The 27,808-nt window shown below is 41.4% G+C and overlaps 1 protein-coding gene across 6 annotated transcripts; it reads left to right on the top strand.

Moving 5' to 3' along the window:
- The first annotated feature begins 1,584 nt into the window (after window positions 1–1,584).
- UGDH (UDP-glucose 6-dehydrogenase) lies at window positions 1,585–27,248 on the top strand. Of its 6 annotated transcripts, none has more exons than XM_089525122.1 (12): window positions 1,585–2,074; window positions 8,344–8,512; window positions 12,032–12,133; window positions 14,920–15,120; window positions 15,203–15,400; window positions 17,018–17,165; window positions 19,462–19,556; window positions 21,053–21,183; window positions 23,940–24,073; window positions 25,828–25,919; window positions 26,005–26,115; window positions 26,800–27,248. In XM_089525122.1, the coding sequence occupies exons 2-12, from the start codon at window positions 8,351–8,353 to the stop codon at window positions 26,908–26,910; spliced, it is 1,485 nt and encodes a 494-aa protein (XP_089381248.1). In that variant the 5' UTR covers window positions 1,585–2,074; window positions 8,344–8,350; the 3' UTR covers window positions 26,911–27,248. The 6 variants fall into 6 exon arrangements, with proteins under 6 accessions (XP_089381248.1, XP_089381245.1, XP_089381246.1 ...); XM_089525119.1 differs by lacking the exon at window positions 1,585–2,074 and adding an exon at window positions 5,703–5,750; XM_089525120.1 differs by lacking the exon at window positions 1,585–2,074 and adding an exon at window positions 6,861–6,912.
- Window positions 27,249–27,808: the final 560 nt, after the last annotated feature.

The raw sequence follows: 27,808 nt of genomic DNA, 5'->3' as shown, positions 1-27,808 counted from the left end.
TCCAGGACTGGATGGCAAATTTCCCTGCCTAAACTCGGGGTACCTATCACGAGTACCTCTGTTTTCTCTGGATTCAGCTTGAGTTTGTTTTCCCCCATCCAGCCCATTACTGACCCCAGACAGGCATGCAGAGGAGAGGTGCCATCCTTTGTCACTGTATCAGTCGGAGACACGGAGAGATAGATCTGGGTGTCATCAGCGTACTGATAACACCGCGCTCCATTGTTCCGGATGATCTCTCCCAGCGGCTTCATGTAAATGTTAAACAGCATGGGGGACAGAATGGCGCCCAGAGGGACACCAGATGTTAGCTCTCTTTTACGAGAGCAACTGTCCCCCAGCTTCAGCATCTGGAATCTTCCTGAGAGGTAGGACCGGAGCCACTGGTGCGCAGTGCCCCCGATACCCAATTCTCTCAGGCGTTCCAGAAGGATACCATGGTCAATGGTATCGAAGGCCGCTGAGATGTCCAAGAGCACCAACAAGGTCACACTTCCCCTGTCCATGCCCAGACGGAGATCATCGACTAAGGCGACCATGGCAGTCTCAACTCCATGGCCTGCTCTGAAGCCAGTTTGTAATGGGTCCAGATAATCAGTTTCATCCAAGACTACACAGCACACTCTACACACCAGTTCTTCAAAGGAAATTCCACGGCAACCACCTTTCTTGTTCTCTTTGTGAAGCAAATGGGTAATTAATTCCCAAAGTCTGTCCATCATGCCTTCACCTGTCCAAGAGAGGCAGTGAGATTATAAATCCAGAGCATCAGGTGCTTATTTTTTATTTATATTTTTATTCAGAGTGCAGAGTTCACAGGTGTATAATATACATTTCCAATCTTATTACCAAGTCATATTATCATTAACTTACCAAACACTAATTTTCTCAAAACTAGCAGGAGTCTGGTTAGGTAGGGGAGAAGATAACTTTCGATTCCCTTTGTTAGAAACAGTGCCGGTGTATCATCAAGCACATCTGCCTCCAGTGCTAGTCCCTTCACTTCCTCTCCCCACTGGAACTCAGATACATCACAAAGAAAAGGTGACATAGTGGTTGCCATGCCAATATTAAGTAGGCTTGTGCCACACTGGGAACTTGGAGGGTGGTGTTCATACCAGTGGAGCAGTACATCTGCTCCAGGGTTTAGTCTGGACTTTTAAAGAGCTATGCAAAGCACTATTGGGGGAAAGAATTCAGCATATCTAAAGTGTCACCCTGAGGCCTTTAAACAGAGGCTGGGTGGCCATCTCTCAATGGGGATGCTTTGATTGTGAGTTCTGCATGGCAGAATGGGGTTGGACTGGATGGCCCTTGAAGCCTCTTCCAACTCTATGATTCCTGACAGTAAAGGCTCAGAGTGCGGTGGGATCTCCTTGTTTGGAGGCCTTTAAACAGAGGCTGGGTGGCCATATCTGCCTTTGATAGTGTGTTCCTGCATGGCAGGATGGAGTTTTATTTCTTTATTGTATTTATACTCAGCTCTTCAGCCTCTGAGAGTGGCTTACGGATCCTTACTCAGACTCTTCCCTGCCCTCAGGCTTACAATCTAAAAAGACATTGGACTGGATGGCCTTGGGGTCTCTTTGAAGCACTGGCCCGAAGGGGGCGCTGGTTGGGGCGGCAGCGAAGCCACTCCAGCCCGAGGCTTCCCCCTCCGCCAGGCCGCAAATGGCTTCCCAGGCTCGCCGGGCGACCCCTGGGCCCCTTCCTTCTTCCCTCCTCTCAGCTCAGAAGCAGGCCTTGAGTCCTGCCCAGTGGAGGAGGAGCCCAAGGGCCAGGCCCACATTTCTCCTCCTCCTCCTCCTGCTGCTTTGCTCCCCTCCAGTCCTTCCCTCCTTTCTTCCTCTCTTGGAAGTGGCTTCCCTCCCGCCCTTTCTCCCTTTCCTCCCAGGTTCCAGAGGCTCACTGGGGTCTGGCTCTGCCTTCCTCCCTTCCCTCCTGAAGAGCCTCTCCAAGGCAGGACCGACTTAGGGCTCCATCGCCCAGGAAGAAGGAGGGCATCGCCTCTTCACTCGGGGCGGCTCACATCCTCCCTTCCTCCTCCTGAATTTCCCAAGGCATTGCATTCACGGTAGGTTCCTTCTCTGTGGCTGCCTTTCTATGCACTGCTGGCTATGGCTCTTGGGGAGGGTGTGTCTCCTTCTTCTGTGCTCCCCAGTCCTTGGTTGTTGTGGTTGTTATTGGGTGCTTTCAGGTCGTTTCTGACTTATGGCGACCCTCTATCCTGGGTTTTTACCCCTCCGCAGGTTTCTTCAGAGGGGGTTTCAAATAGAATCATAGAGTTGGAAGAGACCCCAAGGACCATCCAGTCCAACCCCATTCTGCCATGCAGGAACTCTCAATCAAAGCATACTCCACAGATGGCCATGAAGTCTCTGTTTAAAGACCTCCCAAGGAGAGAGACTCCACTACACTCCCAGGAAGGAGTGTGTTCCACTGTCGAACAGCCCTTACTGTCAGTTAGTTACTCCTAATGTTGAGGTGGAATCTCTGTTCCTGGAGCATCCATCCATTGTTCCTGGTCCTGTTCTCTGGAGCAGCAGAAAACAAGCTTGCTCCCACCTCAACATGACATCCCTTCAAGTATTTAAACAGGGATATCATATCAGCTCTTAACCTTCTCTTCTCCAGGCTGAACATCCCCAGCGCCCTGTGTTGTTGAGAATGAGGATGCTGGAGAATGTCCATAAGAAGGTGACCAAAATGGTGAAAGGTCTGGAAACCATGCCTTGTGAGGAGAGACATAGGGCCCCCCTTCAAGTACTTATGGGGAAAGACTTAAACCCCCCCCCATACTTATCAGGAGAGACTTAGGGGCCCCCTTGAAATACTTAAACAGGACCATCATATCACCTCTTAACCTTCTCTTCTCCAGGCTAAACATACCCAGATGTGTTTAGCCTGCAGAAGAGAAGGTTAAGAGGTGATATGGTAGTGCTGTTTAACTAATTGAAGAGATGTCATATTGAGGATGGAGCAAGCTTGTTTTCTGCTGCTCCAGAGAATAGGACTCTGAACAGTGGATCCAAACTATAGGAAAAGAGATTCCATCTTAACACTAGGAGGAACTTCATAACAGTAAGGGCTGTTCGACAGTGGAACACACTCCCTCAGAGTTTGGTGGAGTCCCCTTCTTTGGAGGTTTTTAAACAGAGGCTGCATGGCCATCTCTTGGGGGTGCTTTGATTGTGAGTTCCTGCATGGCAGAATAGGGTTGGACTGGATGGCCCTTGGAGTCTCTTCCAACTCTATGATTTTATCCTCTAAAGTTGAGAGAGTGTGACTTGCCCAAGGTGTCTTTTCCGTGGTCAAGCCAGGATTCAGCTACCCAGCCCTACCCTTCCTCATCTATTTAGTTATTTTGTTAATTTGAGATGTATGTGCAGCTAAATGCCTGTACTGCAGCAACTCACTCAGAAACCACAAGGTTGTGGGTTCATTTCCAGTCTGGGACTCAAGGTCGACTCAGACTTGCATCCTTCTGAGGTTGCTGAAATGAGTACCCAGCTTGTTGGGGTCAATTAGCCTACAGTTGTAAACCACTTAGAGGCTATAGGTTTTTTTGTGGTTTTTGGGGGGCTATGTGGCCATGTTCTAGAAGAGTTTCTTCCTGACGTTTCGCCAGCAGCTATGGCTGGCATCTTCAGAGAATGGTGAAACCAGGAAGAAACTCTTCTAGAACATGGCCCCATAGCCCAAAAAACCCACAAAAAAACCTATGGATGCTGGCCATGAAAGCCTTCGACTTCACATCGCTTAGAGACTGCTTAGGCAGTATGAAGTGGCATATAAATGAAGCTGCTGTTGCTATTGCTATTCTTCTTTCCCCTGTTTTGGGGATGGCTTTGCACATGAGCCTTTCTTACAGGGACTTTGAGGGAGGGGAGAGGTTCCTTTTCACACGGATCTAGAGGTCTCTCCTGTGTGTGATTTTTATTGATTTCCACATATTTTGAGCTTGGTAGGAGCTCATTCTGGCCTTTCTGCTTCCTCAAAGGCATCCCAGGCTCTTCCCTCCTCAGATAAATATAATGATACAGCAATTATAACTAATGTGCCAGACTGATGTAATGGTTTTGACTGACCCTTTGTGGGTTTTCACACAAGGTTTTGCAATCCGACTTCCTGTAATAATCCCCAGGGCGTGGGGGAGAAACTGAAGGCATTTCCCCACCAAATAAGAATTCTGGCTGCCACATGAATTATTATTTCATGCACATACAACACACCTTAATTTCTTGCATTGCAGAGAATGGGAATCTCAACATTGTTCCTTTTCTTGCACTTGTTCTCTTGCATTTGCTGTGTTCGTTTCTCAATGGTCACTTTGCGGGACTGCTCCATGTCTTTAAAGTGATTGTGTTGTCTTTGGGTGAGTGGGAAAACTAAGGGCAGATAGCAGTAGTTATAGCAAGTACTATTCCATTTCATAGTGAACTAAGCACACTCTAAGCAGTTGTATGTGGTATGCGCTTGTAATGTGGTAGAATTCGAAGATATAGCTGTGTTAGTCTGTAGAATCAGTTGTAGAGAGATCTTGTAACACCACGGAGACTAACTGAAAGAAAGAAGTTGGCAGCATGAGCTTTCATAGACTAAAGTCTACTTCCATCAAATGCATCTGAGGAAGTAAATTTAAGCCTACGAAAGCTCATGCTGCCAATTTCTTTCTTTTAGTCAGTCTCAAAGGTGCTAGAAGATCTCTCTGCAATGGTTTAGAATGTATAAGCTAATTGCCCCCAACAAGCTGGGTGCTCATTTTACCAACCTATGAAAGGGTGGAAGGCCAGATCAAGTTTCCTTTGTCAAAAATAGGGCTGTTCAGGATTCATTTCTTTTGTAATTTAGATGAATACAATCACATTGTGATGTGTATGATTAATCTGGAGTAACTTTCACACTCTGGCTTATTGCTCCATGGTCTGAACTGGGAAGGGTTCTTCACTCTTAGTGGCAGGATTGCTCAGCCATGAAACCTGAGTGACCTTGTCACTCTCTCTCAGCCTCAGGGGAAGGCAATGGCAAACCTCCTCTGAACAACTCTTGCCAAGAAAACCCCATAGTAGGTTCACCTTAAGGTCACCATAAGTTGGAAATGACTCGAAGGCACATAAGAACAAATAAATATAATAATAATAAGAAGAAGAACAATTCACTATTGATGCCCGATCTCTCTAACTTAAATTTCTTCCATAGAAAGACAGGCATCTTTAGTATACATAGTTTGATTTCTGGGAGAATCTCCAGAAGCAACTGTATTTTCCAATAACATTGCATGCTACAATATTTATTGTTGCTCTGTTATGTACGTTCAAGTTGACTCTGAATTAGGACGGCTGTTGCATAGGATTTTCTTGGCAAGATTTATTCAGAGGAGATTTGCCATCTTCCTCTGAGTGTGTCACCCACAGAGTTTCTGTGACTGAGTGGGAATTTGAACTCTGGTCTTGGTGTCTAGTCCGATAGTCAAACCATTGCATCAGTCTGGCACATTAGTTATAATTGCTGTATCATTATATTTATTAACTACATTTGTGGCCTGAAAGAAGTTCAGGACAGAGTATGTGCAATTTTATCTCATCCTTGCAACACTTCTATGATGAAAGTTTGGCAGAGAATGATTAACCAGTGAACTTGTAGGTGTAGGTGAGGAATTGAAGCCACAGCCACATTCACTCAGCAACCGACCCATGTAGGATTTCTTGATCCCTTTCTGGGCACTGAAGGCATCCTATAGAATTCTAAAGGTAAGCAGAAGATGCCAGTGCTTATCTTCACAGTTCTATATGGCTTGGGATTAGGTCCACTAGGGCATTGGTTCCCAAACATGGGTCTCTGAGTATAGTTAGACTTCATCTTGTACAAACTCCAGCCACCATCACATGTGGTGAGGGACTCTGGGAGCTGCTGTCCAGGAATATATGAAGACCCCAAGTGTCTAAATCTAGTTGTTAGTCGGAATGACCCATTGGGGTAGTGAGGATTTGGTATATCAACACTTATGTGTAAATTCCATTGATTCAATCCATCTAGTCTGTTTGGGGAGTAATGGTTGAATTTACCCAAAGACTGGAAACTATTGTACTAGGTCACTTGGATTGCCTTATTTACAGAGTATAGATTTTACAATAATTATTCTGGCTCAGCTGTCCTATAATTTTGGTGGTTCCTATGGTATTAGCCTCATCTTGTTGACAGTACAGGTATCCATTTCAGTAGAGACCTTGCTTTTGCTGTAAGTTGTAACTATTGCCTTTCACAAATGGAACTTTGAGGAGATAGGTTTTGTTTTGTTTTTTAACCTGGACATCTACTGGTAGTTCCATTTTGGAAAATACTCTGCAAATGGTTTGATTGGATGTAAGCTAAGGACTATTTTAGGCTTCAAGTTCAAACTATCATCCACTAGACTAGCTTCTGATGCATCCTTTGAAACAGTACAAGAGTGTCATTGCTGAGAAACCAGTCCATGGGGTGAGTGAGGGTAGACAAAAGGAAATACTTATGCAATATATAATCAAATTAGTTCACAAGATGTTTGGTGTTCAGAAGGTTATCTGTTCCTAATGTGAATGCATATGTGCTAGATTAGCTACTCCTACCAACTGCAATATGGGGATCTTAGAATGGGAAGAAACTACAAGGACTGCCTAATCCAACACTTTGCTTCCAAGAATCTACTGCTAAAGAACCTCTGAGAAGGTAGCAATGTAGTTTCTGTTTAAAATCCCCCAACAAAGAGAGTCCACTGTCTTACTGTCAGATAGTTCTTACTATTGGGAAATTCTTATGTTCAGTTGGATTTTTTTTTCTTGTTGTTTGAATTCATTACTTTGGCTCCTACTATCTGGAATAGCAGAAAACAAGCTTGCTCAACCATCTACATGACAGCCCTTCACATATTTAAAGGTAGTTATCAAGTCCCTTCTCAGTCCTGTCTTCTCCAGGCTAAGCATACTCCAAACTAATCCTACTTTTTTATAGCTCATATTGCCTAATCACATATTAGACTGATGGGAGCTGCATTCTAAGAACATCAGGAGAGCAATACATTGCTCATGATTGCTCTGTCAATTACTATGCTCTGCAATAGCATAGATAGCATTCCAGTGTTCAGAGGATATTTCATTTCATTTTTATCTACCAGGTGCCAAGGATAAAGGACAGGATATTGTTTTCTTCATAATGTGTTGATGGGAATTTCCTAGAGCATTTGTCCAGAACTCAGAAAAGTTACTTTTGGGACTTCACTTCTCAGAATGTTTGAATCAGAACGCCTATATGAATTGGAGAAGTCTGGGAAGTGTAGTTCCAAAAGGTAACTTATCCATGTTCTAGGCACTGTCAACAAGAAAACTTTGGACTGGGTAGACCTTTGGTTGAGTGCTGCAATACAGTTCTTCTAGTAAGTGATTAAACAAAATAGCTGTGCCTTCTCCTGGCAGTGTAACATTGTTAAATCGTTTGCCCAAAAAACAAATAGAGCTGATGTGATTACAGTTGGGTCATATGCTAAGCCAGATGTGATCAACAGAGCCATCAGTGCTGGAATACAGATTCATTGAGTCCAGAATAGCTTGTATGTTCTGCCTCAACAGAGTTTCTGTGAGTATATATATTGGAAACCACAGCTGTGCTTGTGTGAGAGTCCAGTCAAACCAACCTCTAAAAAAGTCATTTAAGGGGAGAAAAAAGAAACCCTTGTAATTTGAACTGTTGGAGCAGCTACAGGAAGTCCAGCCAATCCACAAAGCAGGGCAAGGCCAACAACCAGTTGTGAAATCCTCACACATTGGGTATGTATCAAAGAGAAAGAGAGTTTGTGTGTGTGTGTTGCGCAGCAGAACCTTCGCCACACCATCCAAATTGCTGGTTCATTCCTTGTGAGCTGGTTCTCATCTAACTGACATGGCTTTTGAGACTGCCAAATTAGGAGGAGTTACAAAGGTTTTTGTTTTGTTTTTTTGGTTCCTCCGCTTTCATCCCTAAACTTATACTAGAGCTGAGAAACATTAATTTTTTTCAGCACATGAATATTGAGCATGTTGGAGAGACAGAGCCATCTCTCTTGTTCACAGCATCCTCTGTGTGTGTGTATAAAGAAATAGTATTTGGATAGGTCACCAACTCAGACCCAACATTTGTTAAATTATTATGAAACATCACACTGTATGGTAGCAAGGAAACAGCATTTGGTCAAGTGAGCTAGGTGGATTTATTGACTTCTAGGAACAATTTTTGTGAAACACCTGGTTTGACCTTGATCTTACCATTTTAAAAAATATGTGTCTGAACTACCCTAAGCTAAGCTCTTCCAATTTGTTTCTTCCTTCTTACCAGAACAATCATGTTTGAAATTAAGAAAATCTGCTGCATTGGGGCTGGTTACGTTGGTGGGCCAACATGTAGTGTCATTGCTCATATGTGTCCGAAGATTAAGGTCACTGTGGTTGATGTCAATGAAGCTAGAATCAATGCCTGGAATTCTGACACACTTCCAATTTATGAGGTAAACAATTTATTTAATTGTATAATTGAAAATGCTGCTTTTGACCTATAAAACCCTATATGACTTCTTGTTACTGTTGCTATGTGCCTTCAAGTCATTTTTTACTTATGGCAACCCTAAGGCAAACCTATCATGGGGTTTTCTTGGCATGTTTGTTCAGAGGGAGTTTGCCATTGCCATACTCTGAGGCTGAGAGACTGTGACTTGCCCAAGATCATTCACTGGGGTTTATGCTCAAGTGCGGAATCGAAACCCTGTTCATCAGAGTCGTAGTCCAACACTCAAACCACTGCATCACACTGGTTCACTCTGTATGTCTTGGGTTCAGGTTATTTGAAGGACAGTATTTCCCTTTATGAGCCAATTAGAGTTCCAAGATCATCCAGAGAGGCTCTCCTCTCTGCCCAACACCTTCTCAGGCTTGTTTCATGGGAACAAGGGAGAGGGCCTTCTCAGTGGCTGCTCCTAGACTTAGGAATTCCCTCCCTAGAAAGGCCAGGATAGTCTCATCCCTGCTCTCCTTTCAGTGTAAATACAATTTTGTGCCATCAGGCTTTTCATAATGGTGAGCATTGGGCTTTTAAATACTGTACAATTGCACAGAGATTTTAAAATACATTTTACTGTTTTATAAATAATAACTTTATTACAGCCATTTGGCCAGCACAATTACAAAATATTTTACTGTTTTAATATTTCATGCTTTAACTTGATAAATTGTTTAATGTTTTTTAAATGTTGTATTTATACTTTTAAACATTTTTGTATTGTTTTTAATTTGTATGGGTTTTAATTTTCTGTGAACCGTTTTAAGTCCCTATATTGGGAGAAAGGCGGGGTATAGTAATAATATATATTTTAACCTTTTCCATTTATTTGCCTGGCTGTTTCTTCCATGCTAAATCTTCTTGTTACAACCATCTCCAAAAAGGCATGCCTTCATTATTAAACATGTTAATGCTATTAATTATATTTGCATCTCATTCTTCCTCCAGTGAGCTGAGGGTGGCAAACATGGGACGTCCTATTTCACCTTTACAGTTGCCAAGTCAACAAAGTAAAGTGAGAAGTAGTTGACTTGCCCAAAGCCACTGCACAAACTTAAGTGAACTTTCTACAATGTGTATGCTGTTCATTTGCTCAGAGTTCTCCTTGTGGGCTTTGAATCAAGGTCTACTTGGTTAAATAAACACAATCCAAATTCAGCAGATAAATTTTGATGTAGGAGAGTTTGGTCCAATGGAGCCAATTCCTGATGATAGACCTATTAAAAAGATATTGTACCAGTGGAATGCTGGGCATACAGACAAATAATTTTGCGTACTCCTCTAATGTTGGCTACTGTCTTAGAAATTGCCACAGGTTGTGGCACAGAACATACTATATCCTGCGTTACTTTTAAACTATCTTTTGAAGAAAACAAAGCAGAACAGGAAAGGTGAATTCTCTTAAGATGTCTTTAAAATGTTGAACTTTAAAACACTTTCTTATTTGCTGAAGATATGACATGAATGCGTGACTTGTCAGCTTAATCTGTTGCTGGAGTTTATTCTTATTGTAATCTAAACTGTAAAGAAATGTGACCTTTGTTACAGTCTTGTGCCCTATCCATAAGTTGTATTTTAACCCAGGATATAAAACAGTGGTGGGGAACTTACAATCCTTGGACTCTATGTACCTCTTAGCCTAAATTCAGAGGTTCTATGTTGGCGAACAATTCAGACCTCTGGCAAGAGCCACTTCGTCCTCTACTGGCCTTGACTGCTGGATGATGTTAGAGGACAAATGAGAACAATGGGAAACACATCAGGAGAGCCAAGAATAACCACAGAAAGCCATGGCATAGCAAGTAGAAACACACAAGTTCCCATACATAAGTTCAAGGCACAGGGCATCAGTTCTCAGAAGGAATGGATGTCCAGTCTTCAGACAACTTCTGTTGCACCTTTTTGCAGGGTCTGCTGGGAAGCTGAAGCCAAGGGATTTTCAAGGAAATAAAGCAAGGATAAGCAACGTGTAGCTTAGTGACCCATATCTGACTTCCCTCCTGCCACTTTTTGTAGTCCCCAGGGCTGCTGAATTTGAGCAGTGTGGCAGAAAAACAAGCCATATTTGCATGTTACAACTAGATCTTGGAGTGGGGCTTGTTTTAGAGTATCATCTCACTCCAGAGCAAGTGTGAGTCTAAAACAGAACAAGATATTTGCTTCTCCCAAGCTGCTTGTTTTACTGTCCAGATCTGGGGACTGGCATGTGCTGCAGATTTTGTACTGCAGTGACAGGTATGGACCATGGTAGGCTCTGGAGGCCTTGAGCTGGAACTGTTGAGGTTGCCCATGCCAATTGAAAACGGGGGGGGGGGGGGGGGGAGAGAACATTTTTTCTTCCAGAAGTTGTGGCGGCTACAACTCTCATAATCTTGTGCAATTGATCATGCTGTCTGGCAGACCTGAGAGCCTTCTGGAGGATCTAAGTTAAGCTTGTATATCTTGACTAGGTATGCCAAGGAGGCAAATGTCAGGTAATAGTCTTGGATTTGGATTAGGAAGACCTAATTTAATCACTATGCACCTAAGATCATAGAGCTAGTTACTGTATATCAGATTAAGGGGGAAAATAGACTGGTGGAAGGGGCGACTTGAAATACCCCTTCCAAAACCAGATTGGGGCCATAGCAACTGCATTGGGGCCATAGCAACTGAGGCCCCAGTCTGCCTTGAAGCCACCTGAAAAAGCAGTGGCAAAAAACAGGTTTTCTGCCTGCACTGCAGCCGAAGACTGGCTTCATTATACTATGGTGGCGTGCAGCCTGTAAATGCTACACTGCCAAAGCATAATGAAGCCACCCCTGTGTAAATGGCTGGGCAGCTACCGGGTGGTTTGGGAGCGTGCGGTGTGTAAATGCTGCATTCCCAAGCCACCCAGAAGGTGGCACAAAGGGGCAGGCTGTTTCGCTGCATACTCACTTAACAAGGCTGTTGTGGTCATATATACCACAGAGGCTGTCTTCATTTTGACATTTCTGTTGCACATCAGTATGTTTAATGTCTCCCTGAGCACACTTGGTTATACTGGACAACAAGTTCTCAAGAAATGGTGTTGACATGGGACCAGTTTATTCCTGAAGTTTGAAAAATGCATACTGTACCTCCATAATATCAGCTAATTTTTATTCCGGGCAAGACACTCTGCAGGGGGTTAACCTATATACCTGCTTTGTGTTTATCATATATAGTGAGTTTAACAGGGGTTACAAAAGTAATAATTGATATGCAGGTCAAGTTTTAAAAGAATAAAATATTGGAAGGAAATATCCCTTCCTGATATCTCTGCTATTAAGTATGTTCCATTTCATAAGAAGCTTTTTTGAGGAAGCCACACTGAGCCAGGCAGGCCAGAGGCAGTTAAAATTATTAATGAGATTAGCACCTTGGCAAAATCTAAACAAGATGGCTATATTGTTTGCTTAGGTTTTACTCATGTTTTTATCACTGAACCTTTCTACTGATCTTTTTCTAGCCAGGGCTAAAAGAAGTGGTTGAATCCTGCAGAGGCAAGAATCTCTTTTTTTCCACCAACATTGATGATGCCATTAGAGATGCTGATCTTGTGTTTATTTCCGTAAGTCATTACTACTACTGTTGTTGTTGTTGGCCATCAGGCTTGCTTCAGCTTACAAGAACCTTATGAATGAGAGACCTTCATGAGGCCCAGTCATCAACAACTCAGCTCAGCTCTTGGAACCTAGGGCTGTTGGTTCCTTCATTGAATCAATGCATCTGTAATGCAGTCTTTCTCTTTTCTTACTGCCTTCATCCTCAGTAAGCATTATTATATTTTCTATGTTATGTCATTTCATGATGTGTCCAAAGTACAATTACTTCAATTTAAACATTTTAGCTTTTGGGGGGATTCAAGTTTGATTTACTCTAGGACCCATTCATTTATATTTTTAGCAATCCTTGGTATCTACAAAATGCTCCTGAAGAGCTGCATTTCAAATCTGTTGAACTTCTTTCTCTCAAATTTCCTCACTGTCCAGCTTTCACAACAGTACTTAGAAATAGGAAATATTATGGCATGAGTAATACATTCTCTGAAGATGCCAGCCACAGATGCTGGTGAAACGTCAGGAATATACGCTTGTAGAACATGGCCAGATAGCCCAAAAAACCCACAAAAAACTAATTTATTTGTCTTCAGCTATTCAAATCTGAACTGGAAGCAATTGGAAGTTGGACAAAACTAGGTCCCTTATTGTGGCTGTCATAATGAACTTTTCTCAGCTGTTATGCACAGGTTGTTGGGGACAGTGAAGTGGAATGAGAGTTGGAAGAAAAAATACTTCAACTGTTTATTGTGGGCTCCACAAGCATGTATTCATGAGGCTCATTACCAATATATTTGTACAGCTATGATAATTGTGAGCAGTATATATGCTTCTAAATATCAGGATTTTTCCAGAGAAATTACAGAAGGGGTTACTGAGGCAGAATTACTTGCCTTTTCCCAGGAGAAATCACAGCCCTTTTCTGTCCTTTACTCAGAAGTAAGCTCCTTTGACTTTACTGGACTTCTGGCAAATATTCAAACCTGTGTGCCCTTTTCACATTTTGCAATCCAGGTTCCGATTCAAAGTTTCCCATCCCTTAATGGAGATGATGGAAATTGCACTCTGGGACTTGTAGTGCACAAATCATGTACTCTGTCCCTGATTTCCAAGCCCGCTGTGAAAATCTGGCCATGGGAGGGAATATTTCTAATTAAAAACTCAGAATTATTTTGTATTTTAGAATTAGATTACAGTAAAATAGAGATGAAGAGGCTCAGCAGCTAAAATGCACTCTCACAACTGGTATAAATAAGAAAACGTGTGAAATAGTAATTTCCCCTCCAGAATAAAGATCATACAGTATTGCATGAATGGCCCTTTCATAAATCTTGCATGAGCCCACTGGTACTTACTAGCTGTAGAGCCACCCTGACGGTCTGTTAAAGGATGGACACGTAGAAAAGAAATCTCTCTTTATTGGTGGGAGTCATTTGGGCAGTTTTTCTTGAGTCTGTCTGTTCATATAAATAGGATGTAAGTTGACAGTGAAGCCATTGACCATATTGGCTGGGGGGTTCTGAGAGTGTAGTTCAAAAAAGTAATGTTCCCAACTCTGCTGGTTTATTATAGTATAGCAGTATTTCCATGCAAAAAGCTATGCTGCAAGCCTCCAGGCTGTCCATGTCAAGGATGGCAAGTTTCTCAGTGTGATGCCAGGGAGGTCTCTGTTGAGAAAAAACAAGAGGAGCAGATTCCTTAAAGTGAGTAGCTCAGAAAGCAAACCTGATCTAGTAGCATTTATAGTAGAGATGAGTAGCTGTGGACAGCTTGAGGGCTGGAGCCTACCCCACTCCCCAAACTGCATAACTCACACTGCTGTTTTTCTGGTTACTTCTGGTTTTTAAAGTTCATCCTTTTGGTCCTTCTTAAAATGCAGAGGAGGATTTGTAATTATATAGAGACTTCTAGACTCACATCCAGTCTAACTCCCATCACGCAGGAATACACAAAGAACTACTGACAGATGGCCTTCCAGCCTCTGTTTAAAAACCTTCAAAGAGGAGACTCCACTACACTTCAAAGTAATGTATTCCACTGTGAAAGAGCTCTTACCGTCAAGAAGTTCTTCCTAATGTTTGGGTGGACTGTAATTTGAATCCATTTCTCCAAGTCCTAGTTTCTGGAGCTGTAGAAAACAAACTTGCTCCATCTTCAATTTGTCATCTTTTCAAATATTTAAACATGATTATCATGTCACCTCTTAACCTGTTCTCCAGGGTAAAACTATGTCCTTTAGGCCTCTAGAAGCATAGTTTTCTGTTTTTAACCAAATTTGTGTGTGTGGTGTGGCCCATTTGTGTGGCCCATTGGCTATGTAATTCTTAAAATGGTTTATTGACATTATGCCTCATCACATGATCAGCTTTGGCCTCCACTCAGAAAATCACTTTGCCCATCCGGTCATAACCCTATGTTCTATCCTTTGCTTTTATCTTTGTAAGTGGGCACAAGCTCACTTAACCTTTGCCTAATACCTTTCAAGTTCCAGTCCAAAGCTCATCATAGATTTCATTCTCTCTCTCAGTCTCCACACCATTAACATACATGCACACTCTTGCTCACACCCAATAACTTATTTTATGGACTAGTCTTCTATAACCTGGTCCCCTTTAGTTATGTTGGGACAATCCTAGAAGGCTTTGTAAGAATTGTAGACAGCACATCTAGAAGGCACCTTAACAGAAAAATAGCTCTGCACCTTAACAGAAAAATAGCAACTGTTATTTATTTGTTTGCTTTTGTATTGCTTTTGTTTGCTATTGTATAATCACTTTCATCTTTATCTGTTAACTAGGTTAATACCCCGACAAAGACCTATGGAATGGGAAAAGGCCGAGCAGCAGACTTGAAATATATTGAGGCCTGTGCGAGACGAATTGTGCAAAATTCAAATGGTTATAAAATTGTGACTGAGAAAAGTACTGTCCCTGTCCGTGCTGCAGAGAGCATTCGCCGTATCTTTGATGCCAATACAAAGCCCAACTTAAATTTACAGGTAGGATTTCTGCCATTGTGATAGTGAATAGATTTTAGCTTTATTGACATGTATCAAACCCATTTTTGGCCTTTGCATGCAGGTTTTGTCTAACCCAGAATTCCTAGCAGAAGGCACAGCAATCAAGGACCTGAAGAATCCAGACCGGGTGTTGATTGGTGGTGATGAGACTCCTGAGGGCCAGAAAGCTGTCCGTGCGCTGTGCGCTGTTTATGAGCAGTGGGTGCCCAAAGAGAAAATTCTTACCACTAATACCTGGTCTTCTGAACTTTCCAAACTGGTTGGTATCATTTCATATTCTCATATCAGAGAAGTAAATGAAGTATAAAGTGTCAGCTTAGCAGCACTTGGCCTTCCTCTTTCATTAGCCTTTGACAAGCACTGTTTTATAATATAAAAAGCAAGCAGCTGTTGAATAGCCCCACAGATTTCATATTTTCTGTATTGCTTGAAAGAGATAAGAGTTTGCTATACAGAGCAATGGCAATGCATGCACATGACCATGCTGCCATTAGGGACAACAGAACGGACCTCACTTCGCCTCCAGAGGCTGGAAGATGCTGCCCCCAGTGGCCAAGCAGCTATTCTGGGGCTTCTCCACAAAATGCAGGTGCTGAAGCTGCCTCTTCCTTATTACAGTGCACCCGCGTCTTACGCGGGTACAATATAAGCAGCTTTCAGCATATGCTGAAAGCTGCACCGGAAGAAGCCTTGATGTGCCCCAGAAGGGGTAATAGCGTGCGCCCATGATGCGCACTGCACCACAAGCATGAGCCCCATTATTTCTAATGGGGCTTGAGCATATGTGGAATTCCCCTTATGTGGGGGGGAGAGGTGTCTAGAATGGATCCCTGCGTAAGGGAATAGCCCACTGTATTATTATCCTTTGTCTCTGCTCCTGAACCTTCTGGGACCCAGAAGGAGGAAGAGGATCATCTGTTTTCGGGGAGTGCAGGGGCTACTTGGGCAGCCAGAAGGAGCCCTTCCCGCCTTTGGGGGCTAGAGGGGGGTGTCATTGCCTTCACCTGAGGCTGAGAAATGTGATTTGCCCTAATTGTTTTTGGGTGTCTTCAAGTTGTTCCTAATGGAAGCTGTCCCTAATGGCTGCGTGGCCACATGCACGCACCACCATTGGAGACAATGCAGGCTTGCCTTCTGCAAGTGGATGGCAAGCTTGCAGATTCTGAGGGCGGACTATAATTATAAGCTAATACACCAAAGTTCAACCTTGTGCAGATAGTATTCTTGTTGTTAACTGCCATCATGTTAACTTCAGCTTATGGCGACCCTGTAAATAAGAGACCTGTAAGTCACTCTGTCGTCAACAGCCCTGCTCAGGTCTTGCAGACCCAGGGCCATGGCTTCCTTGATTGAATCTGTCCATTTGGTCTTATTTTCCTGCTGCCTCTACCTTACCAAACATTATTGGCTTTTCTAGTGAGTAATCATCTTATGACAGTGTCGGTTCAGTCATCTTGAGACTTGTTTTGAGGCTTCATTTCCTCTAACACTCATTTATTTGCCTTTTTACCAGTCCACAGTATCTGTAGATCTCTTCTCCTGTACCACATATAAATTGAGTTGATTTTCTTGCTGTCAGCTTTTTTCACTGCCCAGCTTTCACTACCATACATAGAAAAGAGAAAGGTAATGCTATGGACCATAGTCTTCAATTAGTCTTCTAACCTTAGTCTTCAATTAGGTATCTTTACACTTCATGCAAGTATTCTACATAGCATGGGAGTATTCTACATACAAGTAACTGGAATTTTCTATGATCCAGTTTTTAATATTTTCTTGCTCCAGTGCAGATATTATACTTGATTACATATTGCCCATCCTGCATGCCAATGAATGTAGCATCTTGAGGTTCTTTTCTGTTCTTTCCATTCTCCAGGCAGCTAATGCTTTCCTTGCCCAGAGGATTAGCAGCATCAACTCCATAAGTGCCCTTTGTGAAGCAACGGGTGCTGATGTTGAAGAGGTTGCAAGAGCCATTGGAATGGACCAAAGAATTGGAAATAAATTTCTGAAAGCCAGTGTTGGTAAATTGGACAATATGCTGCTTTTGATGTGATGCAAGGGCTGCCTTTAGCCCAGAGTTGTCCAGCTTGTGGTCCTTCAGATGTTGCTGGAACAGTTCCCAAAAGCCTCAGCCAGCACAACTATTGGCCAGGAATCATAGGGGCTGTAGTCCAACAACATGAGCTGCAGATTCCCAAGCTCTGCTTTTGTTGAAGTATTGTTTAGATGACGGGCTGTTATAAGCAACCACTATGGCATTCTTAAATTGGCCTTCAGTTCAGATTTTCTTAAATCACTGTCACTGTTTCCAGACATTTGCTAAATGCACCAGCTTTTAATTAGCTTTTAAGCTACATAGCTTTTTATAAAGAGATTTAGGGCAATTGATTGTGCAGAAACAGCCATTGATACTACAGAGCTTATGCTCTCTCTAGTCAAATAATGTTGAGGAAAAAGCTATAGCATCCTTCCTCAGCCTGGTGGACCTCTGATATGTTGGACTGCAGTTTCCATAATGCTTATCCAGAATGGTCATACTGGCTGGAAAGGATGAGATTTCCTTTGGAATTAAAGAAAATGGTTCATAACCTTTGTAAGTGAAATGTGACTACAGTGCTCCCTCCATATTCATGGACTTGCAATCTGCGAATCCCAGCATCAGTGAACAGCATGATGGTGGGGGGAGTGGCAGGAGAGGAAGAGGCAGAGGAGGAGGAAGGTGGTGGCAGGAGGAGAGGAGAAGGAGGAAGGAGGCAGTGGCTGCAGGAGAGAGAGGAGGAGAAGGAAGGAGGCTGTGGGGGGAAGAGGAGGAAGAGGTGGAGGAAATGACAGGGTGAGGAGGAAGAGGAGGCAGCCACCCACTGTGGTGAGAGCAGTGAGGCAGGCTTTGAATGGTTGGGGCCGCAAAATTCCATTGGCCCCAGTGGTGGTGCGGCTGTGTGGCCTCGCCACATTGAGGACAATGGGACTTGATCATCTGCAGAATTTGGTATCTGCAAGGGGATCCGGAATGGATCCCCTGCAGATACTGAGTGCCTGCTGCTGTGGGAAGCAATCTGGGGTTCCTTTTGCTTAGGCCTCCCCACTTTGAAAATGCCTGTTCTAGAGAGAACATGGTAACACTGATAGGGTCATGGGAAAGCATAAGCCAGGAATGGGAGTTTTGTAGCCCTCCAGATATTGTTGGACTGCAACTTCCATCAGCCCTAGCCAACATAGGTGAGAAATGATAGGAACTGACATTCAATAGCATCTAGAGGACTACATGTTGCTCCTTCCTGACATAGATAATAATAGTATAGGAGAACTGAAAGCAGTTCCATTTATCCTGGAACTTGAAATAGCGTGGTAATCATTTGCCATTGTTCCCTACTGAACACGATGTTTGGGTCCCAAGAAAAGAATGTGGTTTTAACTTTAACCAAACAAACAATTATATCAAACAATTATATCAAACGAACAATTATATCAGATAAGTGCTACACAACCTGAGAGCTGCATCTTGAATGATCCTTCTGCAGTGTGCAGTTACCATAGAATCATAGAGTTGGGGGGGGGCTTGCTTCATGGGACAATGAAGGTTGTTGTTTGTCTTCAAGTCATCCCCCCCCCCCCCCCCCGAATTATGGTGCCCCTAAGTTGAACCTGTCACAGAGGTTTCTTGGCAGAATTTGTTCAGAAAGGGTTTACCTTTGCCTTCCTCAGAGGTTTAGAGTGTGTGACTTGCCAAGGTCAGCCAGTAGGTTCCATGGCCAAATGGGGATTTGAACCCTGGTGTGCCAGTGGCCTAATCCAACACTCAAACCACTACCTCACACTATTGATTGTATTGTAGTGACATTTAAGCTGTATAATTAAGATCCTTTTCTTGTTGGCTTGCATGTTTATATATATATAAATAATTGGATTAAGAAAAGAAATATAACTTACTATTGTAATTAAAGAAAGCCTTCCTGTCATTTTATTAATTATTATATTCTCAAGTCATAGGAGTCAACAAAAAAATTAGACTTTCAGTTACACAGTTCTGATTATTTTAGTAGGATTTAGAATGTTCTCAGAAAGGAAAACATGCATTTAGAAAAAAGAAGTATTTTAAAACAGATTAATTTTATGAAGTTTGATTATTAATCTTGAACTGTAAGCCATTTGATTAATAATGGCTTGATTGGAAGTACCAATTGATTCTTCAGTGGCTTCATTCATCTGGGATTACTTTTTGGAAGTGTAACTTTTACTTAAGCAGGCATAGGGATCAGGGTGCCAAAGGAAATTCATGTGATGAGGCTGAGTTTTGAACTTTTCCCCTTTCTCCAGGATTTGGTGGCAGCTGTTTTCAAAAAGATGTTTTGAATCTGGTTTATCTTTGCGAGGCTTTGAATTTGCCAGAAGTAGCTCGATACTGGCAACAGGTAAGAACAAATGTAGTGGAAACTGTGCCCTAACAATATGTCACTAGTCAAACTTTTGTCTCACCTTACTAACAAGAGTCTGAATAGAATTGAAAATCAATCTATCTTGGAAGTCATCCTTCTCTCTGTGTGTGTCTTTTTAGCACATCTGTATGTGTGTGTGTGTGTTCTTTGTGTGTGCATGCACAGAAGAAAGTAGGTAGAGTGATGTGAATGTTTTAATAATTTAGCAGTGCTTTTGTTCATTTATTATTACAGTGGACCCTTGTTATATGCTGGGGTTTGGTTCCAAGATCCCCCGTGTATAACAAAATCCGTGTATGCTCAAGTCCCATTAAATATAATGACATAGCAAAATGGTGTCCCTTATAAAAAATGGAAAATCAAGGTAAATTTATACTTTTTTGGAACATTTTCAAACCGTGTATGCTTAAATCCGTGTATAAAAAATCCGTGTATAAGAAGGGCCGACTGTATATTACCATTATCATTATTAGTTTAGCAATTATGCTTTTGGATTTGAATAACATTAGCACAAAATATATTGATGGAAAATAATCCTTATTGAAATCAAAGGGGATGTTGCTGATTTAGATGTACGTGGCAGATCACTCTGTTCAGTTTGAGCAAACCCCTTAGGAAGCAAGTGAGGTTGATTTAGATGGAGCAAGTAGCCACAGGACTTGACATAGCAGATTAGCCCTAGTAGGAACTTTGAGGACTCAGAAAATGATTGAGGGTTCTGTCCAGTAGCAAGCTGGGTTCAAAGATGCAGTGTTGAGATTTGGCTTTGAAGAGGCTGGTGCTTGGCTGTGATGGTATTTACACCATCAGTTACTTAAGTACAGTTGATAATGGAATAGCTAACCATCATTGTGGTAGATAATCTTCCTGACATCCCCTAAATATGTTGGACTACTTCTACTGTGATCCTCAATCATCAGGGGCATGGCTTTTGAGGATGATGAGAAGTGTAGGCCAACACATCTAGAAGAATTCTAAACTTGGACGCTTTATGAAACATCTAGTATGCAAGAGCAGCTTATCTGAACTTCTTGGCCACCTTGATCACCATCATGGCTTTTTCTTATACATTTTCATCCCTTGCACATGCAATTATTTTGCTGCTGTAATACCATTCCTTGCCAAAAGAGCCTACAGAATTATTTGCTTTTTGTAGAATTGCGCTCAGAAGAAAAAAATGCATGTGGTATAAGTTAACAGAGAAAAACACACTTGTATAATTATTTTGAACTGCATACATGTTCTTGAGCCTTTGTATTTGGGTTTTTATTAATTTTCCTTATCATGAGCAGCAACAGGTAACACCCTATTATTACCAAACAAGAATACAGTATCCTGTATAATTCTGAACTTGTAGACATGTTCTTGAGCCTTTGTATCTGATTATTTTTATTAATTTTCCTTATTATGAGCAGTGATAGGTAACATCTTATGACAACCAAACAAGAACACTGTATCCTGTATCATTGCAGGTAATTGATATGAATGACTATCAGAGAAGAAGATTTGCTTCGCGAATCATAGACAGCTTGTTTAACACTGTCACTGACAAGAAGATAGCTATTTTGGGATTTGCATTCAAAAAAGACACAGGTGACACAAGGTAATACAAAGTGAACTGAATTGGCAGTTGTTAAAATCACCTAAACATCTATTACCCGGACTGTTTCATGCTCTGACCCTGAAAGACTGCAATTTCTACACAAAGAAAATCTAAATTTGGTACCTGAAATAGAAACATCTTTTTCATTCCCTTTCTAGTGTTTGTCACTTTTCCATTAGCACTTTTGTTGGCTTCTCTTTGAAGTGGAGCACTTGCATATGACATCTGGCATTCTGCATGGGGGAGAATGTAGAGAGAGGCAGCAATATTAAAAACATAAAGTTCCTTAATGTTTGATGAGCAAAAGGTTATCATTTCTGGCTATTGGTTCATAATAAACCTACATAATTGAATGACAAACTTTGGGGAAAGATTGGATAGAGAAAGAGATTCTCCCTGGTGTCTTAATTAAGAGGATATTCACTAACCACACTTAATTGATTCAGTACTTTCTACCCAGCAGTTGTCTCTAGCGTACAAGTGAGTTCACTGCACACTTGTAGCTGTCTGTGCAGGCAGATGTTCATCTGGTTGGTTTGTTGAACCACCAAATGATTTTGTACTGTGAACTTCATCACAGATTTACAGTCTGTTGGAGCCAGAGACCTTCCAACTGAAAAGCTTAAGTGTGTGCTTATTTGTCATGCAAATTAAACTCACTGTGGAGCCAGGATCATTTGCTCATGTAAGCTGATGATATGAAAGCTCAGTTCTGACCCAAGTTAAAACTGAGGTTCCTTTTATGGTAATGTGAAGAGGCTCATGAGGCAGAAGCAGAAAGTGAGAGAGATAACATGAAGAAGGAGAGAGATAACAAATACATTCATGCTCACTCTCTAAAGACTCTTAGCTGTCACCTGCAACTCTAACACATAGTGGCATATCAAAACCTTTTCAGTAGATCTGTTAGCGACCCACAGCAGATGAGAAGTGTATGGATTCATCAAAAAGTTTGTGGTACAGTACTGAAGTCTGTAAATAACTGCTTCTATCTGTCTGTCTGTCAGTCTATTTATTTTTTAGAACATTTTAGCCTGCCCTGTATTCAAAGTTATCTTGCTGGTCTATAATAAAATCATTTTGAACAGTGTAAAATATAAGACAGTAAAACAATAAAACAATAAAAATAATTCAGACATTCTAAAACATGTTAAAATGAACTATGTTAAAAGTTTACAATTAAAACAATATAAAACCATATGTGCATATGTATTGGATAATGTCAGTTCCCCCCCCCCCCAAGCTAGATTTTAATTTGGTGTGAAAATGAAACCAGCATTGATGCCAGTTGGAGAGAATGTTTCACAACTATGGTGCCAGTGCTAAAAAGACCCTCTCCGATACCTCAGACAAGGTATTTCTGCCACTGGTGGGACACTGTGGAGGGCTGCTCCACCTGCCCATTCTTCAGAATTACATCTCTGGGGAGTTTTTCAATTTTCCATGTCTTAAACCCCTGTGAGGTGAGCTGTCTTGAGAGAGTGACTGCCCCAAAAGTTAGCTGTATAGTTTAAGACCAGGATCTAGATCCACATTTCTTTCATCAAAGTACAATAATTTATCCATTATGCAAGTAGACTGGCTACCCAGTGTGTTGTTTTGCAGCTGTAAATTTTGTAAGACTTTTTGTAAGCCTTCGCAACCCAATCCATCGGGGGGGGGGGGGTGTTAGACTGCAACTCCCATCAGTTCTAGCTAACCTAGCAATGTTGAGGAATGAAATGGAGCTACAATTCAGTACAGTTGCCCCTCCATTTTTGCGGGTGATCCATTGCAAGACACGGACACACACACACGAAAATAGAAAGTCGCTTACATTCAAGACCCAGTGGCTTGAATGTTGGCATGCCCCCCCCCCCCCCCATTTTGTCCCCCTCTGTTTCCCACCCACAAATGGGTGAGAGATGCGGACTTGAACTCTGCAAAAACAGAGGAGGGGACTGTATTGTTTGGTTCTTCTCTTATAGAACTTAACCAAATTATATACAGTAGAACATAAATGCCCTTTCTCTTTCTTTTGGGAGTTTGATTTTATGGGCTACTTCATACATCCAGTTAAAACTGTTGCATCAAGAAAGGAAAAAGGAGCATTAAGCCATCTGACAACTTCTTTTCAAGCTTCCTTTCACCTGCAGTGGCCTCACCTCTTTTTTTATGGCCTTGAGGCTAAAAGGCATGCAAATACAGTGACTCAGCAGTGAGCTTCTGCTTTACTATTTGAGCTGTTGGCCCTCTGTTAACCATTAAGATTTTCACAAGCAGCATGTGTCTTGAAACATTTACACTGTTGAGTACAGGATGCATCATGACAGGGACAAAGGGAAAAGCAACTGAATCTGTTGGTGCATTTGTTTATATTCTTTATTTCTTAATATTTATTCTTCTTTTGGTGTTTTATGATAAGCAATGATGCTGCTTCTGTGTATGGTTCAGATTATCATGGAAATGAAATGATTTCCTTTGAAGAAAACAAATGCACAATCTATTTCCTGAGGAGTATAGTTTTTTATAACCATATTTGTAGCTTCCATGAGCAGCTCTTTTTTGAAACTAGCAAGCATACTGGTGGGGCTTCATCTTCTAGCTTTACAGTGAAATCTGGGTGTGTTTACTCAGAAATACTTCCTGTTATTGTCTACCTCCTGCCCACCTGTATCCCAAATGTCATCTTGTGATTACTGAGTGTAATGAATTCATCAATATTAACTTTATCTCATGGCGGCTTACCAATAAAAAGCTGTTCAATTTTTTCTTAGAGAATCTTCCAGCATCTACATCAGCAAGTATTTAATGGATGAAGGTGCAAAACTTCATATCTATGACCCCAAAGTGCTACGGGAACAAATCATTCTGGATCTTTCTCACCCAGGTGTATCTGAGGATGATCAAGGTGAATGGGATTTGCTGTTGCTATATTTCTCCAGCTCTGAGAATATAAACCAGTCTATATTTATTGAAAAGTATTGTTAGGACAATTTAAAGAGCAGAAGCTGTTGGCCTGCCAAATATTCTGGTCTACAGTTCCCATCATTCTCACCCAGCATGGCTGCTGTTAATGGATTGCAAGAATTGTAACTTAAAACATCTGAAGGCCAAAGATTCCTCCCACTCTTGAACTAAGTAAAATGTCAGAATACCAGCAAAACAGAAACCATACAGTAAAAGGCATTTTGGTGGGGGAAACGCCTTGGTAAAAGTGTCTAAAAACCAGAAAGAGGAATACTGAACTTCTTGGAACAGGGAATTCCGCAGAACTGGGTCAGTTGTTTGGAAAGTCTGCTCTTACAGTTACCAGCTTTAATACCTAAGTAGATTGGAACATTGCCCTAAAAAACAAACAAGGGGTGGGAATCATGCAGCCTGTGAGCCATGTGGGCTTCCTGGGACACCATTCAGTCCCCTCTTCTGATTTTTTCATTGACGGAAAACTGAGGCTGTATCCACACTACAGAATTAATGCAGTTTGACACCGCTTTAAGTACCATGACTCCATGCTATGTAATTCTAGGAACTGTAGTTTGTTGTGGCACAATAAACAACAGTGCCTAGAATTCCATTGAATGGAGCTATAGCTGTTAAAATGGTATCAAACTTCATTAATTCAGTAGTGTGGATGCAGCCCGAGAATTGTAGTTTCTGGAAGCTTCCAGGAGTTGCAGTTATCCTTTGTAACCAAGCACAGCTGCCCACAAATCTTCCAAAATGGTTTTTGCAAATCTAGAAATGGACTTTCAGCCATTTCAGGTTTTATTTTGGTGGCCTGATATGGGTCGTGGCAGGTTGAGGTGGAAAACTGCCCCCAAAGCACTGGAATTTCCACATTGGTTTGGGGCTAGCTAGAATTGTATGTATATTGTAATATTATGAGGGTTGGAAAAAGTGCTCAAAAATCCAGAATATAAAATTAAGTTCCTTGGGGATAGGTGGAGCCATTGGTTTTTAAAGCAAGTTCCTAACCATTATTACCATAATATTATGATTTGTATGCCTAATGCCTGCTGAAATATCTGAAGTCCAAGCAGTTCAGTAGATTTTCTACGGGTTGGGAGTTTTGTACCCCTCCATTGTTTCTCCTTACAGAACCAGAATTTTTGAAACTTAAGTGCATTAGACATGTGTTATTTTTATTTAATAATAATAATAATATGTTTTATTTATATACCACTATTCCAAAGATCAGAGCAGTGAACAGCAAGTAAGCTAATTAGCAAGTAAGCTAATTTGCCCCCAACAGTCTGGGTACTCATTTTAGCGACCTCGGAAGGATGCAAGCCTGAGTTGAGCTTGGGCCCTTTGCTGATCTTGAACTCGCAACCTTGTGGTTTTGAGTGAATGGTTGCAGTACAGGCATTTAACCACTGCGCCATCAGGGCTCCATTTAGTTTTTCTTGTTGCAGTTTTATAAGTGTGGAATACATAAAATCCTGTTGAAGGTTCTTCCTCGAATTGTTATAGTAGAAAGAACAACACAAAAAGCTCCTGAAGACAAAGGAGAACAGGGCAAGGCATGAGCCAGCAAAGTCCTGTTTCTTTTTAAAAAGACAGTTGTGCCAATGGCTTTAAACTGATATCAGCAGGACTTTTATGCTGAACTTTGGCTAGATGGCATTTGAATGTATTCTTTTTCTTTTAAACTTTCACTAGTGTCTCGACTGGTTACCATAAGTACAGATCCCTATGAAGCATGTGATGGAGCCCATGCCCTTGTTATCTGCACAGAGTGGGATATGTTTAAGGTAAATAAAATGGATTACAGAAAAAAATATGAAAAAATATGTTTTCACTTGTTGTTACTGAACGAGTCTCTGGCGTCACTTGCAGGAGCTGGATTATGAGCGCATTCACAAAAAAATGCTAAAGCCAGCATTCATCTTTGATGGCAGGCGAGTCCTTGATGATCTTCATAATGAACTGCAAGTCATTGGCTTCCAGGTAAATATTTCATTTTGTTCACTCACTGATTGATAATACGATCCCTCATAGACACATAGACTTTGTCAATGCAGGAATCTACAGTTAAAGCATCCCTAACACATGGCCATCCAACATCTGCTTAAAAATATCCAGGGAAGAAGAGTTCACTATCTTCCAAGGCAGGCTGTCAAATTGTCAAACAGATCTTACCATCACAATGTTCCTTCTGATGTTTAGTTGGAATTTCTTTTAATTTAAATCCATTTGTTTATGTCCTCTGCTTTGTCCAGCAGAAAACAAGCTTGTTCCATCTTCCATGTGGCAGCCCTTCAGCTATTTAAGGACTGCTGTTATGTCACCTCTCAGCCTTTTCTTCATGCTAAACATACAGCGCACCCACGTTATACGTAGGTGCGCCTTATACAGCTTTCAGCATATGCTGAAAGCCATGCCGGAAAAAGCCTGGAAGAAGTAATGGAGGGTGCGTGCCGCAGGCACAAACCCCATTATTTCTAATGGAACTCCAGCATACGCTGGATTTTCCTTATGCAGCGGGGTCAGAAATGGATCCCTTGCGTAAGGGAAGGGCCCACTGTACTAATGTCCCTCAGCTGTTCCGCATAGCATTTTGTATGAAGACTTTACCATCTTTAGAAAAGTGTGTTCTGTGACTAACCTGTTTAATTTGTTTGTTCTCTTTAGATTGAAACAATAGGAAAGAAGGTATCAGCAAAAAGAATTCCATTTGCATCTTCATCTGATATACCAAAGTTTAGCCTGCAAGATCCTCCACTCAAGAAACCAAGAGTATAAGTTTTAATTAGTATGTAAGGATTGTAACAAATCACGCCATGTGAGCATGATTCAAATGGGAAAAAATGGGCATATCTCTGAGCAAAGTTAAGCACTGAAGTACTTTTTTATTTCAGTGGGAGAAATAAGGCATATGATCAAATGCCCCATACTGAAATCAAGGGAACTAAACAGTGTTTAATTCTGGCTAGGTTGTGCTCATTATTTCCTAACAATTTAGACAACGTTACATGAGTAGTGCAATTGTATCTGGGACATTTCAATCCAGAATTTATTTTATAATCTCTATTTTTATATTATTGGAACTTCGGCTTTTGAAGTAAAAACCTGTACAGTCAGTTGATTTTCATAATGATTTTTATATTAAAAAAACCACCATTCACTTCAGACTTCAAGATTTCTACCATAACAGGTTTACCAACTGCACTTTAGATTTTTATGACATGTTTTCAAATTCTAAAAAAATCAAGGATTTCCCTGTTGTTTTTTCGATTCTTATACTACGAAACATTATTCATGGAACTTTTGATTCTTGTTGCGGTGTGGGGAATTTATTGAAGGATCAATTCTTATAATAAGTGAATGCCAGAGGTTAATGGTGTGTTTGAAGTTACTAGTGTGAAAAGCCATCTGTACTTCCATTCACATTGGAAAGCAGTCAAACGCAAGCTGGTCCTCAATTTCTTTTATGCTGCTAGCATAAAGTTACATTCCAGGTTAAGGAAGACTCACTTTATGTTCTAGTAAATAAAAAACTCTCTCAATTTGAGATAAATGATTCCACTAACAATGGGACAAGCTGATCTGAATGAAACTCAGTGAGAGCATCCTTCAACAGCTTGGTAATATTGGGGATCGGGGGGGAGCACCTCTGGCTTACAAATGATCTTGTACCCCT

The sequence above is a fragment of the Sceloporus occidentalis genome, unplaced genomic scaffold, assembly GCF_023333645.1.
Source record: "Sceloporus occidentalis isolate IW3139 unplaced genomic scaffold, rSceOcc1.0.p SCAF_5, whole genome shotgun sequence".
Lineage (NCBI taxonomy): Eukaryota > Metazoa > Chordata > Lepidosauria > Squamata > Phrynosomatidae > Sceloporus > Sceloporus occidentalis.
Note: the sequence above shows the minus strand (reverse complement) of the source record. Positions and strands in the feature narration are given on the sequence as shown.

Bases quoted from the DNA above. Each gene is read 5' to 3' on its own strand.
- UGDH (XM_089525122.1), top strand. From the start codon at position 8,351: ATGTTTGAAATTAAGAAAATCTGCTGCATTGGGGCTGGTTACGTTGGT. The intron at 15,121-15,202 runs GTAGGATTTCTG...CTTTGCATGCAG, and splicing joins AGCCCAACTTAAATTTACAG to GTTTTGTCTAACCCAGAATT. The intron at 26,116-26,799 runs GTAAATATTTCA...TGTTCTCTTTAG, and splicing joins TGCAAGTCATTGGCTTCCAG to ATTGAAACAATAGGAAAGAA.